Source organism: Sphaerodactylus townsendi, linkage group LG06 (assembly GCF_021028975.2).
Source record: "Sphaerodactylus townsendi isolate TG3544 linkage group LG06, MPM_Stown_v2.3, whole genome shotgun sequence".
Lineage (NCBI taxonomy): Eukaryota > Metazoa > Chordata > Lepidosauria > Squamata > Sphaerodactylidae > Sphaerodactylus > Sphaerodactylus townsendi.
This window is the reverse complement of record NC_059430.1, coordinates 121,741,632-121,754,358: the sequence shown is the minus strand read 5'-3', so window position 1 is coordinate 121,754,358 and position 12,727 is coordinate 121,741,632. Positions and strand designations below refer to the sequence as shown.

The window sequence follows — 12,727 nt, the reverse complement described above, 5'->3', positions numbered from 1 at the left end:
ATCACTACTGATATAAGAGAATATTGTTGGTCATGTGATGTATGTCAGAAGGTTGGGATGAGAGGTCAAAACATAAAAAGCCTACTAGCTTTAATAAAGGATAAACCAGAAGGATCTATCTATCTATCTATCTATCTATCTATCTATCTATCTATCTATCTATCTATCTATCTATCTATCTATCTATCTATCTATCTATCTTTCTTTCTTTCTTTCTTTCTTTCTTTCTTTCTTTCTTTCTTTCTTTCTTTCTTTCTTTCTTTCTTACGTGAGGCAGAACCTGTGTCAGGCCTGTGCAGCTGTTGAGGAAAGATTGGTTAGGAAAGAAACCCCAGAATCAGACATTTAGAAGCAAAAAGCAAGTTTTAGTGTACAGAATAGGTATCTGACAGAAGGTGTCCCCTCCCAAGGGAGCGGCACACCTCCCCATACAACAGACCTTAGTCTTTATAGACACAAAGAATACATATGTCACATTTCAGCCCCATACCCACATACATAATCATATCCCTGTCACGTGCTATAAGCATGAACCTCCTTGTCACACTAAGACAGCCTTTGAATCAAAATTGCTTCTCTGACTAAAATGTTGTCACATACACAAGCTGGAATTTTCCTCTGTCTGGTCTTTCTGTGTCCTTGCCCAAATGCAAAAGACCATAAACTGTATTCTGGTTTTAAAACTAGTTTTCCCACTTTTCTAAGTTTGCTCCCAAAGAGAGAAATACCTCTCCAGGATAGACGCATTTCCATTAATTCCTAAGCGTGGGGCATTCCCAGGGGGATACATCATATTCACTTAGATTTTAACAATTATACCATTTGATTCTAGTACAATGAATTATATTGAAATTCAAATATAACTCTCTCATTATCATTTCATCGTTCCTTTAAAATATTGAAAAACAAACTTTCAATTAACTAATCACCTTCCTTTCCATTCTAACCTCTAATGTCTTTATTTCCCTTAGGCATCCCATATAGCTAGTTCTGAAAAACAAAGTTATAAAATATATGTCTTCTGTCACGTATTAACCTTTAGTGACAAGATCTTAAAGATTTAATCTTTTGGCTTGCCTGCATGACTGCTATGTGTCTGCTGACATGCTGGACTCTATACACAGAAATCCCATTTTGATTTTACAATCTCTTGTTCTTACAAACCCCATATTCCTTGATATGAAATATAATTTTTTTAGGCCCTTGACCCATCCCCACAATTAGATTTGTTAATAGCTCCGGTCATCTCTGGCATGGGGCGATGTACAATCAATGAATTATTCTTTTATTTGGGAAGCAAGTACCTAAGACTGTGGTGGCAAACCTATGGCACTCCAGATGTTCATGGACTGCAATTCCCATCAGCCCCTGCCAGCATGGCCAATTGGCCATGCTGGCATGAGCTGATGGGAATTGTAGTCCAATTGGCCATGCTGGCAGGGGCTGATGGGAATTGTAGTCCATGAACATCTGGAGTGCCATAGGTTTGCCACCACTGGCCTAAGACCTAGCTGTCTTAATGAACCCTGAGTACCTGACAGTCAACCCAAACATCAACAAAATTAAGGGTTAACTTATCCAAGTCGACTAAATGTTGGCATTCCGTGGTGGCAAACCTTTGGCACTCCAGATGTTGTGGACTACATTTCTCATCAGCCCCTGCCAGCATAGCCAATTGGCCATGGTGGCAGGGGCTGATGGGAATTGTAATCCATAACATCTGGAGTGCCAAAGGTTCACCACCATTGGCATAGGTTGATAATGCAGAGAATTATGCTATGGTCACTCTTACTTGTCAGTTGGTGATAGATGGTATTAGAAAAATGAATGTAATGGGGAAAGCAAATCTATACATATATAAATACCTGCAGCAAAAGCCCAGTTTGTGGAAGCTTTTTGCACATAGACCCTTAAGTGCCTTCAAGTCATAGCCCAGCAAGGGGCTTTCAAGGCAAGTGATGAAGCTGAGGTGATTTGTCATTGCCTCACTCTATAGAATCTTACTTAGAGGTCTCCCTTCCAAGTACTGAACCTGCTTAACTTCTGAGATCAGGCTATTTCACGCCATTGTCCCTCTGCTAGAAATATTCCGCACTAAATAAGCTAAAGAAAACTGGCTGTGCGACATAATGGTTGGGTTGTTGGTTTGCAATAAGGGAGACCCGTGTCCCAGTTGCCACTCAGCCATGGCATTAGTGTGAGCCCAATACGTTTGGATGACTGAAGGAAAAGGTGAAGAAAAAAAACAAGTTCTTGCAGTGTGTGTTCTTTTTAAATAGCAACATCCCCTCTTCCCAATGCACTGAGTACAGATCTGATTCTTCACCAGTGGAGGGATGCTTTTTTTCTTTAAAGAGTCTCCTCATGCAATAAAATCTAGAATGTCAACAGAAAATGTCCACTTGGCTATATTTTGACATGAGGTAAAAAATGTTATCTTTCTTTTCTTATTCAGATCAACTGAACCATCCCAAACGATAGCTCTGCCTGATGCCAACCTAAGAGAAGATATAAATGATGCTCTCTCTGAGATGAGGGTTTCTTTGGAACAAAACAGTCCCGAAGAAGTACTAGCTAATGCTGAGAAAGATTTGAAAGCATTAATGAATACAAGACTTGATATTGCTATCACAGGGGCTTCAGGAACTGGTAAATCATCTCTGGTGAATGCCTTTCGCAATATTACAGAAAGTGAAGAAGGTGCAGCTGAAACTGGGGTGAAACAAACTACTATGATTCCAGAGGAGTATCCCCATCCTCATTTCCCCGGAATAACCCTATGGGATCTACCTGGAATCGGAACACCTGGATTTCAACCAAAGGAATACCTACAGAAGATCAATTTTAGCAGGTATGACTTCTTCATTATTGTGGCCTCCGAACGCTTCACTATGAATGATGCCATGCTGGCCTCAGAAATTCAAAAGACGAAGAAGTCTTTTTACTTTGTTCGCACCAAGGTGGATCAGGCCATGGATGCTGAAAGAAGGAAGCCGAACTTCAGTGAGAAACAGACCTTGGAAGTGATAAGAAAATACTGCCTTTTCAATTTGATAAAAGGAGGAGTAGTCAATCCAAGGATTTTTCTAGTATCTAGTTGGCATTTGAATATGTATGATTTCCCTTTCCTGCAGATGACCCTAGCAAATGACCTGAATGATCTCAAAAGATTTCTTCTATTTATGGCTATGTCACCTTTCTCAAGAGAGAACCTGCTAGAGAAAAAGGCTGCTATGGAGGCCGTTATCTGGAAAAAAGCCTTGTTGTCCTGTGCTATTGGGGTGATCCCTCTGCCGGGTCTCTCTCTATCTGTTGACATTGGCCTCTTGGTGACAACTCTGAAGGATATCTGCAAGGCCTTTGGCTTGGATGAAGATTCCCTCTGCAACCTAGCAAACCGGGTTGGCAAACCTGTAGATGTGCTGAGATCTGCTGTCAAAAAGACTCCGTTGGCCAACCAGATCAATCCACAATTTGTGCGGTCTCTAATAACCCCATCACCGTTGGTCGGGTCTGCAATGGTGCTGGAAATGATTTCAGACTTCATACCTGGCATGGGCTCTCTAGGTGCATATTCTTTTTCTACCTCATTTTACATGCTGAAGCGCTTCTTAGAAGATGCAATGAAAGATGCTGAGAACGTTCTGGCAAAAGTTGTTGAGTAAAGATCCTGCTGAAAAGGTTCCGACCTTCAGGTTTGTTCCCATTTGGCTTCCAAAGAGCAAATAATGTCGTCCACCTTCCTTTGGGAAGCCCTTCTTGAAACCTGAACTCCATCAGTTGATCACTGTTTTCCTTTACTCTGCAATAGCCTATTTTGGGTTGCCACCTATTAACTGGATCTCTCTGGCTGTCCCTTTAATATCCATTTGGTCTGCAGCAATAGCCTATTTAGGATTGCCTGTCTATCCTGAGTGACTATTTGCAAATTACAAAATTCTCAGTTTTGGTGGGGACAACACAAGAACTTGGGCCGCTTCCGCACGGAGGCGGAAGGGCTTGGGTCGGCGTTGCTGACGCCGACCCGACGACGCTAGGACCGTCCGCACGGACGGTCCTAGAAAGAACCGGGCAGCCGGCGCCGCGGAGTGCCAGCGCCCGGCCGACCCGCCGTGTCCCCGGCCCTCCGGCACGTCACCGAGGCCTGGGGACATGCCCCCCTGGCCCTGCGCGCCTGCTCCAGCGGCGCAGGGCAGGGGGGCGTGTCCCCAGGCCTCGGCGATGCGCCGGAGGGCCGGGGACAAGGTAACTACAGGGAGGGAGTGGGGGGGAGCGCCGGGAAGCCGCTGCCGTTCGCATGGCAGCGGCTTCCAGCCGGTGTTTCCTCAACAAGTGCGCTTTGATGCGCACTGGGGAAACGCCGGCATCGGGACGGGCGGCCGGCGCAAGGGCGGCGCGGCTGCACCCCCTGTGCAAACGGCGGCCTGGGGACGGCATTTTTTGCCGTCCCCAAGCCACCGTTTATGGCCCGTGCGGAAGGGGCCTCGGTTACAAATATCTGCTGTAAGTTCTACAGCTCCCAAGCATACAGTGGTCCTTTTGGTTTGCCACCATAACATACAGGACAATGAGCTCCCTGCCCCCATGCTGTTTCCACATCGTTGGCTCGCACAATGGAGCCACTTTCCACACAGTGAAAATGTATCACTTACATGGCTACATGTAAGTTTCATAGTGGGGCCAATACTGACCCCATGGATGTGCAGGAAGACCCCCAAAAAATGCCCAGAGGGCAGCTAAAGCTGCTTACAACCTTGTGGGGTGGTCATAGACAAAAAAAGAGAAAGATCCAACGTACATTTGGGAGGCTCAAAGGTCTTATTGTGCATGTGATGCAAATGCCTTCTGTAGTTCCCCAGAAAACATGAATACTGTGATGTGTACAGAGATTTTTGTACCGGAGGCATTAGCAATTAGCCTTACTTGGAAGGGGACCACTTCCCTCTCCTCTTACAAATAACAACAGGAGCAAATCTAAAACAAGACAATCATATTCACCAAATAGAAATGAATGCCACAGCACATCCTGGTGTTAGGGCCAAATGGTCTGACAGACTAGACTCAAAGGTCAAGGAAATTCTGACCCAAGAAAGGTTAGATCTTCTACAGAGAGCCATGCAAACTGGAGATCCACATAACAATCCTATTAATATGTACAATAGTCTGATCCAAGACTTGAAATCCTGCATCTTTGTCAAGAACACTGAAAGACCTATGAAAAGCAAGTCCTTTTCTAAGCCCTGGTTCGATCATGCATGTAAACTCGCAAAAAACACTCTAGATGCCGCCTTTAGGCAAGCCCGAAAGGCTGATGAAAGCAACAAAGAAGAAGTATACTCTACCTTGCTGACTGCCAAAAAGGACTACAAGGCTCAAATTACACTTAGCAAGAAAGAATATACTAAATCCCTCTGGAAGGCGCTTATAGGGGCTGTCAAAACCAAGAATCAATCCCTATTCTGGAAGATAATCACAGGCAAAGATGCAAATCATGTAACAGCTCTCTCCACAGGAATCCCAGCTAACAGTTGGGCCTCCTTCTTCCAGTCTCTTTATGACTGGCCAGACCATACACAACCCCCTCCAGATACTAAAAATCTACCAAAATGGCCTCCCGTTTCTCCAGCAGCAGTAAAGTCATATATAAAACAGTTAAAAAGCGGGAAGGCTCCAGGGATTGATGGTATCTCCCCAGAACTACTGAAAGAGAACATTGACTGGTGGGCTCCCTTTCTTGCATCCCTGTTCACCCATCTCAATGAATCCTGCCGGCTACCAAAAGACTGGGAAATGGCCATAATTGTTCCCTTCTACAAAAGGGGAAACAAGATGGATCCTTCAAACTACAGACCCATAAGCTTACTTAACGTGATTAGCAAGCTATACGCAAAACACCTATTGGAAAAACTCTCTGAATGGTTGGACACAGAATCAGTTCTAGTCCCGGAGCAGGCGGGATTCCGAGAAGGGCGCTCAACGTTAGACCACTGCCTAGTAATCCAACACCTCATAGAGAAATATGCGTCCAGCAAAGCAACCTCACTATATGCGGCATTTATCGATCTAAAAGCGGCATTCGACTCTGTTTGCAGGGCAAGACTCTGGTATAAACTGAAGGCCACCTCCATAGATCGGAGACTGCTAGCGCTTATCCAACTTATGCATAATAACACCAATTTAAGAGTCAGATACAACCGAAATGGCTTTTTAACTGACACAATCAAAACATATAAGGGTGTAAGACAGGGCTGTCTTCTTGCCCCAAAGCTATTCATTTTCTATCTCAATGACTTAGTCTCCCATCTAAATGATCCATCATTCCACCCTCCCAAATTAGCTAACAAACACATTTCAGCCCTGCTGTACGCTGATGACGCGGTAATTCTTTCAAGAACCCCCATTGGCCTTAAAAGAGCCCTAAATAAGTTCACACAATACTGCCAGCAAGAATATCTAACAATAAATTTCCAAAAAACTAAGATTCTTGCTTTTGGAAATTGCCCCAGATCCAGAAAGTGGCAGTTAGCAGGAAACAAGATTGAACAGGTTCGCAGTTACAAATATTTAGGGGTGGTACTCCAGGCCTCGGGCTCCAAATCTATCCATCATACGCAAACGGCAAATGCCAGCGAGAGGTCCACAAATAGCATTCTAAATTTTTTTTATACTAGAGGAGGTTCCTATATTCCAGCAGCGATAAAATTGTTCAAAGCAAAAATAATCCCGAAATTAGTCTATGGATCCTTTCTAGGATCTCCCTCATCATCACTTGCTCCGCTAGAAAGAGTACAATCCAAGTTTTTAAGATCCCTGATTCAAGTTCCAAAAAACGTCTCCAACTCATGGATAAGGCTCGAAACTGGGATGTTAAAGATTGAAGCCTTGATCTGTTTATTATCAATCACAAAATGGCTTGGCTGTTTTTACAGTCCCCAAGGTCTTCTTCCCCTGATCTTCCAGGATAATTTTCAGTCCAGCTGGCATAAGTCAGTTCAAACTTCCATACAGCAGATGGGATTTTCAGTAGAAACTCTTAGAGCCATAGGAGCTGAAAGGGCCCGTATACTAGTCAAACAAAAAATATCTGACATAGGGAGACAAACAGACCTACAAGAGTGCCCTAAATTCCTTGCACCGGAACACTTAAGATGGCAAGTTAGTACAGCACCATATCTGTTCTTTTTGGAAAACAGTAATACAAGAAGATCTTTTACATTGGCCAGATGTAACTCTCTTCCCTTATTACTGCTAGAGGGGAAATATAAGAAAGTTCCTTACGAAAAAAGGCTTTGCCCCTGCCCCCTAGGCGAAATTGACACTATCGATCACATGTTTTTTAGATGCCCCAGGTACGAACAGCCCCGAAAGGAAATCCTTAGTCCTGTTCTGTCTGCCTTAACCGGCCTAAATCACAAAGATCAACTGGACTATATTTTGTCAGGCAGCAACCAGAAAACCACACGGGAAACGGCACGTTTCTGTGCACTCATCTGTAAAGACAAAAAGAGATATCCTGCGGCCGAATAGTCAAGGGAAGGGAAGATTAGATTAATTTTTAGATGACTTGGCTGGAAGTCCAATTTTTAGCCAGACTTGGCCAGAAGTCCAGTTTTTTTAGACTTGGCCAGAAGTCCAGTTTTTTAGCCAGTCCATATTGGCTTCCTTTTTGCAATACTGTAGAGGCCTTTTATACCTAAACTTTTATCACTATCCCAATCTTTGTACTTTTATCCATTGTATCGCAATTTTAGGTGTAACAGGATTTTAAACCTAAGTCACAGGGAAAAATTTCATATAAATTATTTAATTCCTGCGAATATCCCCTCAGTCAGCAATACTGATTATATATTAGGTATTATGTACTATCTTTGATTCGTGAATTATTATTGCTGTACTATGTATCTCTGTTTTTGCTGTTCTGGTCGTTGACCGTAAATAAAATGATTCTGATTCTGCCTTCTGTAGTTCCCCAGAAAACATGAATACTGTGATGTGTACAGAGATTTTTGTACCGGAGGCATTAGCAATGCGTGCCACAAGGAAGCAGAGGCATATCAGTTTGTCTGCCATGTGCACAATGATCAGAAGATGCAATGGAAGATGCCGAGAATGTTCTGGCAAAGGTTGTTGACTAAGGGCCTTTCCCCACTTTTCCTGCTGCCACTGTCGCTGTGCACTGCTCTCAGCGCGGGGCATCCCTGGCGCGCGTCTGGGTGTCATCAAAAGGTGCCGTTTTCTCCAGCGCCAGGGATGCCGCACGCTGAGGGGCCGCGACAGCGGCCGCGTTGGAGCGGCTGCACTGTCGCCGCCCCTGTTGTGGGGAGTGCAGTGGGACCCCATGCTGGTACCCCGCCCCTGTCGTGGGGAGTGCAGTGGGACCCTGCCCCTGTCGTGGGGAGTGCAGTGGGACCCCCAGCGCAGGGCTTAAGGTAAGTGGGGAAAGGCCCTAAAAATCCTACTGAAAGGGTTCTGATATTCACCTTTGTTCCCATTTGGCATGCAAAAAAACCCCCTAACCCTAACCCTAGGGAAGCCCTACTCATTTTTGGTAGAATTCTGAGTCCATCTGCCAAGATCTGACCTGAACCAAAGAGTAGTCTTGTACTTTTTAAGGAAACAGAGTTGCATCACCTTCTGTCTCTCTCTATATACTACAGCTGTTTTCTGTTTCTATGGGACCCTCAAGGGTCTTCTCAGAAACTGGATTTGGGTACTTATTCCAAATGATACAGGTCTAGTTTTTTTTGGGGGGGGGGAACCACAGGGTTCTAAGCTTTATAATTATGTTGTGATGTGTTTATGACTTGTTAAGCTTATTCGCAATATTAGAATCTGAGACTGTTTTAAGCAATTGCTAACTCCGGTTTTTTTTCTTGTATTCTGAAATTTGATTGTGACGCTAAATGGTGACTGTGATGCCAGTGGAAGTCTGTAGATTCTCACTGCACCAGTAATGACTATTTCAGACAATTACATTGTACAGGGCCACCTGGGTCTACAGGGGAGCCCTGCCTGAGACCCTAGATTGAAAAATCCTTGAAGTCTGTAGAAAACACAGCTGGATTCTGCACAACACAAATATGATGTCTTTAGGATGTTATAAAAGGCATTTTGAGGAAGAACTTTTGTACAGCTCTCTTCCCCCAAAATGAGTTCATCTTGTTATACTCCTCTCCACACATTCTTTTTTTTCCCAAAAAAATTGCAAAACTAGCGATCTTTTCCCTCCAACCCAGGGTGACGATGTGTCCTTGCCTGCTGAGTGAACACAAGAAGGCAGGAAACGCTTTATTTCTCCCATCCAAACCTCTCACGCCTGCCATTTGGAGTGCAGCAGCAGATTTTCCGAGAAGATTCTCCACAGAGGTTTCCTCTGCTTGCAGCTCATCCATTTGCTATTTCACAGTAAAAAGTAGAGGAATAGAGGGTTTTTTTTTCACCTAACAATCTTATGCATGGGTTGTTTTCCCTCCCCCCCTTTTTAGAGGGATGTCTGCGAAGATATGGTGTCACCAATACGTGCATGTTACAGCTTCTCTAATCGTGTTATCTATATATATATAAAAACTAACAGTGTTTTTGTTGATGACAGGTAATCTCCCAAACTATTGGACCGATTGCTTTGAAATTTTCACACAACGTCGCATTCACGTGCGGCCAGGTTTTCATGCTGTTTCCACACCTCCTGTTGTGTACATGTCACAACTGTGCCAGTTATTGTGAACATGCCACACTTGTGACAGTTGGAACCACAGTTCTGTTCCGCAAAAGCGCCATCTGCTGGCCATCAAAGCAACACCCTCTGATACAAGGGAACCAACAATGCCTTCCTTGAAAACCACTGCCTTATGGAGTGAAAAGGATCGGGCGGCCTATCTGCACATGGCCCACCCACCCTAGCGGAGGAAGGGGAAGGTGAGGGAGGGTCCTGAGGTTTGCTAGACCAAACGCTCTGAAATTTGAACACAATGTAGCTCATGCCTCCCAGCGTGTTTTACGCTAGATAATTCGCCCGCAAGGGAAGGGAGTGAAAGGGACAGGATCAGCCCACCTGGACATGGTCCACCCTCCCTAGCAGAGGAAGGGGAACATTAGGGAGGGACCTGCAGGGTTGCCATGCAAGGGAACGGGAGAAAATTGCCTCTCCCCTCCCTTGCAATCATTGTGCAATGACACATGTTCGAACTGTTCGCGTCCCCTTTTCTTTCTTTTTCACTTCACCAGACTCAGCCACAGCAACGCGTGACCGGGCACAAAATAGCAACTGGGCCCCAGCCCCCATGGGGCCCCACCTCCACCCCCTGCAGGGCCCCCACACCCCCACTTACCTTAATTCAGCCAGCTGCAAAGAGCAGGTGGTTGAAAAAGCAGCTTGGCTGGGCCACTGCCCCTCACCACAGTCTGGTCCCACAGGGCTGCTCCGGGTTGTGGGACCTGGCTAGTGGGGCGGGGCCTCAAAGGGGTGCCTAGCAGCAGCCTGTGCTGGATTTAGCCTGGCGAGTCGGACCCTGCAGCGGCTTCTGCCGGGCCCGGCGGGGCAGGGCAAGAGAAAAGGGGGAGGGATGTGAGGGGCAATTTTCTGCCCCATGTGACTCTAATGGTGCCTGCCCGTCGTGCAGTGCACCCCCTGTCCTGTGGTAGCTCTGCCTATGTGCCAATGTAAGCAACAAATGAAGGAAAATACCGTTCACACTTCTCTCCGCGCCAATGTGGACCCACCCTTAATCAATACATACATAGAAAGAGTGTAGGTGGAAAGTGGTCATTTGGGCAAGAGCCTCTATTTTGTAGGTTCTGCCTGCCTTGAGGGTGTTTTGCTGTGACTTTAGGCCTTCAATAGCCTTTTCCACCTGAGCCTTTCCTCCTGCTTGTCCTCAGGAATCAAGAAGGTGGAGAGGCCACGAGATCCTAGTAGAAAATCCTGTGCTATAAACTGTTTTGGACTGTTGGACAGTTAGCTGTGAGACTGCTTTGCAGAAGGGGACTGGAGCAGGATGGTAGTCAGTTGACAAATTGCATTTTTAATATTTAGAATGACAAACATACATTAAGCTGGCTCTCATGTTTGAAACCTTTCATTTCAAGAATATTTGCAATACATCCTGGTTTATGGTGTGTGTGACAACTGTCTCCTGTATGTGGGACTGGTTTAGAACTGTACTGAAGACTCATATTAACTTATACTATCTACTGCCATTTTATGTGCCCCATATACACATCTTTGGGGCTTTGTCTACCCATGTCTCTTACCATGTATTCTTGAATCATGAGGTTGATTTTGTAGAATATTGTATTTCAGTGCCTTCCAATAAACTATTTTGAATCTGATCAATAACAGGAAGATTATGTCTTCCTACTGACAGCTGTGTACCCACTATGGTGGTAGAAGTGTGTAGTAGCAGACTAGCATGGACAGGCGATTGCTTGGCTCCTAAATGATACACAGCCCCAAAGTGTTCACCTCACATTTGGCTAAACTGGAACACTCCCCTCTTGGCTGTTTCCACCCACCCCATATGGCAATCCCACACACTTTGCATACATACTGGATTGGGATTTCCTGGTTTCTCCTTCCTGTAATACAGTGTTTGCCAATTCTTGTGCAAATACTTCTCCAAGTTACAATTGAGACAGCAGCAGGTGCTCAGTTCCTTCCTTGCTGGCTTGGGGCTGTGGAGGAGACGCTGCTTTGCTCCTGCTGAGATGAGGGCACTCTGGGCTTTTGGGCACTCGCTACTTGCCTGGAGGCTTGCCATAGGGTTTCCCTTGGTCTTCTGTTTACACAAGAGATTGGGCTGGAGGACTCACTCAGGCACTGGTTCTCAGGTCCATTCAGCAAAGACAAGCTGGTCCAAAACAACAGCTTTTATTTGCAAAGAAGGCACTTCTTACAGCCATCAGCATTAGCTAACATACAAGAACTAGAAACTGAAACCAACAGTTCCACCTCGTAGGACAAAATTAAATCACACAGTTATTAGGGGAGGAACACAGTTTTCTTTTCAATACATATATACACAATAAATGTACCACATTAACAGAACTTTTTTGCCTACACTTACATTTTACAACAACAATTTTTATTAGGCATATAAAATAGGCTCTAGAGACCAGACATTTATGAAGTACAAATCAAGAGTACATTCAAAACACAGACCGAAAGACTGTATCTAGCAGTATACATTACTTAGAAAGTTCTGTCACTTGTAAAATAAATTTTGCTACTTTTTCCAAGAGCACAACATCTGTATTGTTTAACAGAAGCTCCACAACAGAACTGTCAGAGCCTCTTTCAGATTTGTCTAGGGCCAGCCTGGGAGAAAAATTCCTAATGCCCACGTATCTCAGACAGTCGAGTATAATGTGAGCAAGAGTCTCCACTTGGTTTTTACAGTGTGGACAAACCCAATCCTGGAGAGGGATGGATAAGTAGCAACCCTTTGTAATACCATAGCAGATGGGAAAGTATTGGATCAGGCCCTTGTGATAATTCATCTCTGTTGGGGTTCAGTTAATAGTTCAAGATATTTGGCTAGGTGACCCTGTTCCGGAATTATTCCGACAGAGAGGGGTGAGCATGATTTATTTGCTTGCCCCAAGAAGATATGGTATTCCTATTATAAAAGTCTGCTGTGGTGAAAATCTCTCTGGTGGTCTATTGAGCTATTGAAAAAAGGGGGAAGCAGTCTCCTCTAATGGAGTTTATAGGAAAACAAGGCCTGTTTCC

At 44.7% G+C, this 12,727-nt stretch overlaps 2 protein-coding genes across 2 annotated transcripts in view; one reads left to right on the top strand and one right to left on the bottom strand.

Moving 5' to 3' along the window:
* Positions 1-1,212, bottom strand: part of LOC125435491 (carcinoembryonic antigen-related cell adhesion molecule 5-like) — a 6,928-nt gene extending 5,716 nt beyond the window's left edge. Inside the window, exons 1-2 of the mRNA XM_048501689.1 lie at positions 1,165-1,212; positions 269-299 (exon numbers count right to left, since the gene is read on the bottom strand). Of these exons, the coding sequence (XP_048357646.1) occupies positions 269-299; positions 1,165-1,212 (79 nt within the window). The remainder of the gene's footprint in view (positions 1-268; positions 300-1,164) is intronic.
* A 917-nt stretch (positions 1,213-2,129) lies between these two features.
* On the top strand, positions 2,130-3,737 carry LOC125435490 (interferon-inducible GTPase 5-like). The gene is made up of 2 exons (XM_048501688.1): positions 2,130-2,197; positions 2,456-3,737. The coding sequence occupies exons 1-2, from the start codon at positions 2,130-2,132 to the stop codon at positions 3,663-3,665; spliced, it is 1,278 nt and encodes a 425-aa protein (XP_048357645.1). The 3' UTR covers positions 3,666-3,737.
* Positions 3,738-12,727: the final 8,990 nt, after the last annotated feature.